The sequence below is a fragment of the Acanthisitta chloris genome, unplaced genomic scaffold (assembly GCF_000695815.1).
Source record: "Acanthisitta chloris isolate BGI_N310 unplaced genomic scaffold, ASM69581v1 scaffold37813, whole genome shotgun sequence".
In the NCBI taxonomy this organism is placed as follows: domain Eukaryota; kingdom Metazoa; phylum Chordata; class Aves; order Passeriformes; family Acanthisittidae; genus Acanthisitta; species Acanthisitta chloris.
The window spans coordinates 1-926 of record NW_008664907.1 but is presented as its reverse complement, the minus strand read 5'-3'; the positions used below and the strand labels follow the sequence as shown (position 1 = coordinate 926).

The window sequence follows — 926 nt, the reverse complement described above, 5'->3', positions numbered from 1 at the left end:
GGGCACAGGGGTGCTGGGTTCAGTGCCAGTGTCTTGGGGGTGGTGATGATGGGGTACAGGGGTGCTGGGTGCTATGCCCAGGGCTCAGCACGGTGTGGTCTGCGCAGGATGACCCAGGCGTGCCACATCAAGTGCGTTCCCCCGTACTACAAGGAGTCAGAGCTGTCCAAGGGGGAGTGTGTGTGCCTACGAGCGCATGGGCAAGAAGCTGACGGAGCTGTCACTGCAGGACGAGGAGCTGCTCAAGCGCATGCAGCAGGGCACCGGCACCGCTTGAGCCCCCACACCCCAATAAACTGGGGGCGCTGGGCTGCCTTCTGCGCTCCCCTCGCCCCCCCAAACTCATCCCATGGCTGTGTTGGGTTATGTGGTGCTGGTGGCTGCTGCTGGGAACCCCCTTGCTATCCTCAGCCACCACGCGCTGTGTCCTTGTGGGGGGCACCCCTGGGTGCCCCTCCCGGCCAGGCCCAGCCCGTGTAATCCTGCGGATTAGGCAGAGCCAGGCTGAGCCCCTTGTAATCCCCAGCGGGGTGGGACAGGGCTCAGCCCCTCCCTGTCTGTCTGCACAGGGGGTTACTGAAGGGGGCAGCTGGGGGTCCCTGCACAGGGACACAGCCCTGGAGGGACAGGGCACCGGGACATGCCCAAGACACAGCCTTAGGGACACACAGATGGGACCCTGTGTGGACACCCTAAGGAACCCACCCATGGGCAAGGCTATGTGGGGATATCCAGAGACCACAGGGGAGGGAGCATAGGGACACCTGAGCAGGGACAGCCAGATGTGCAAACACCCCCACCAGGACAGTTGGAGGGGATAAGGGACCCCACACACCTCGGGGAGTTCACCCGTTGAGGAACACCCCACCCTGGGTGAGGGACAGCTGCTGAGGGGCACCCCGGTGTGACACACACCAGAGGGACCC

The 926-nt window shown here is 64.4% G+C and overlaps 1 protein-coding gene across 1 annotated transcript; it reads left to right on the top strand.

Annotated features, from left to right (window-relative positions):
- The first annotated feature begins 108 nt into the window (after window positions 1–108).
- Window positions 109–277, top strand: TIMM10 (translocase of inner mitochondrial membrane 10 homolog (yeast)). The gene is given in 2 exon segments (XM_009071534.1): window positions 109–188; window positions 190–277. Coding segments are annotated over 2 exon segments (168 nt in total).
- Window positions 278–926: the final 649 nt, after the last annotated feature.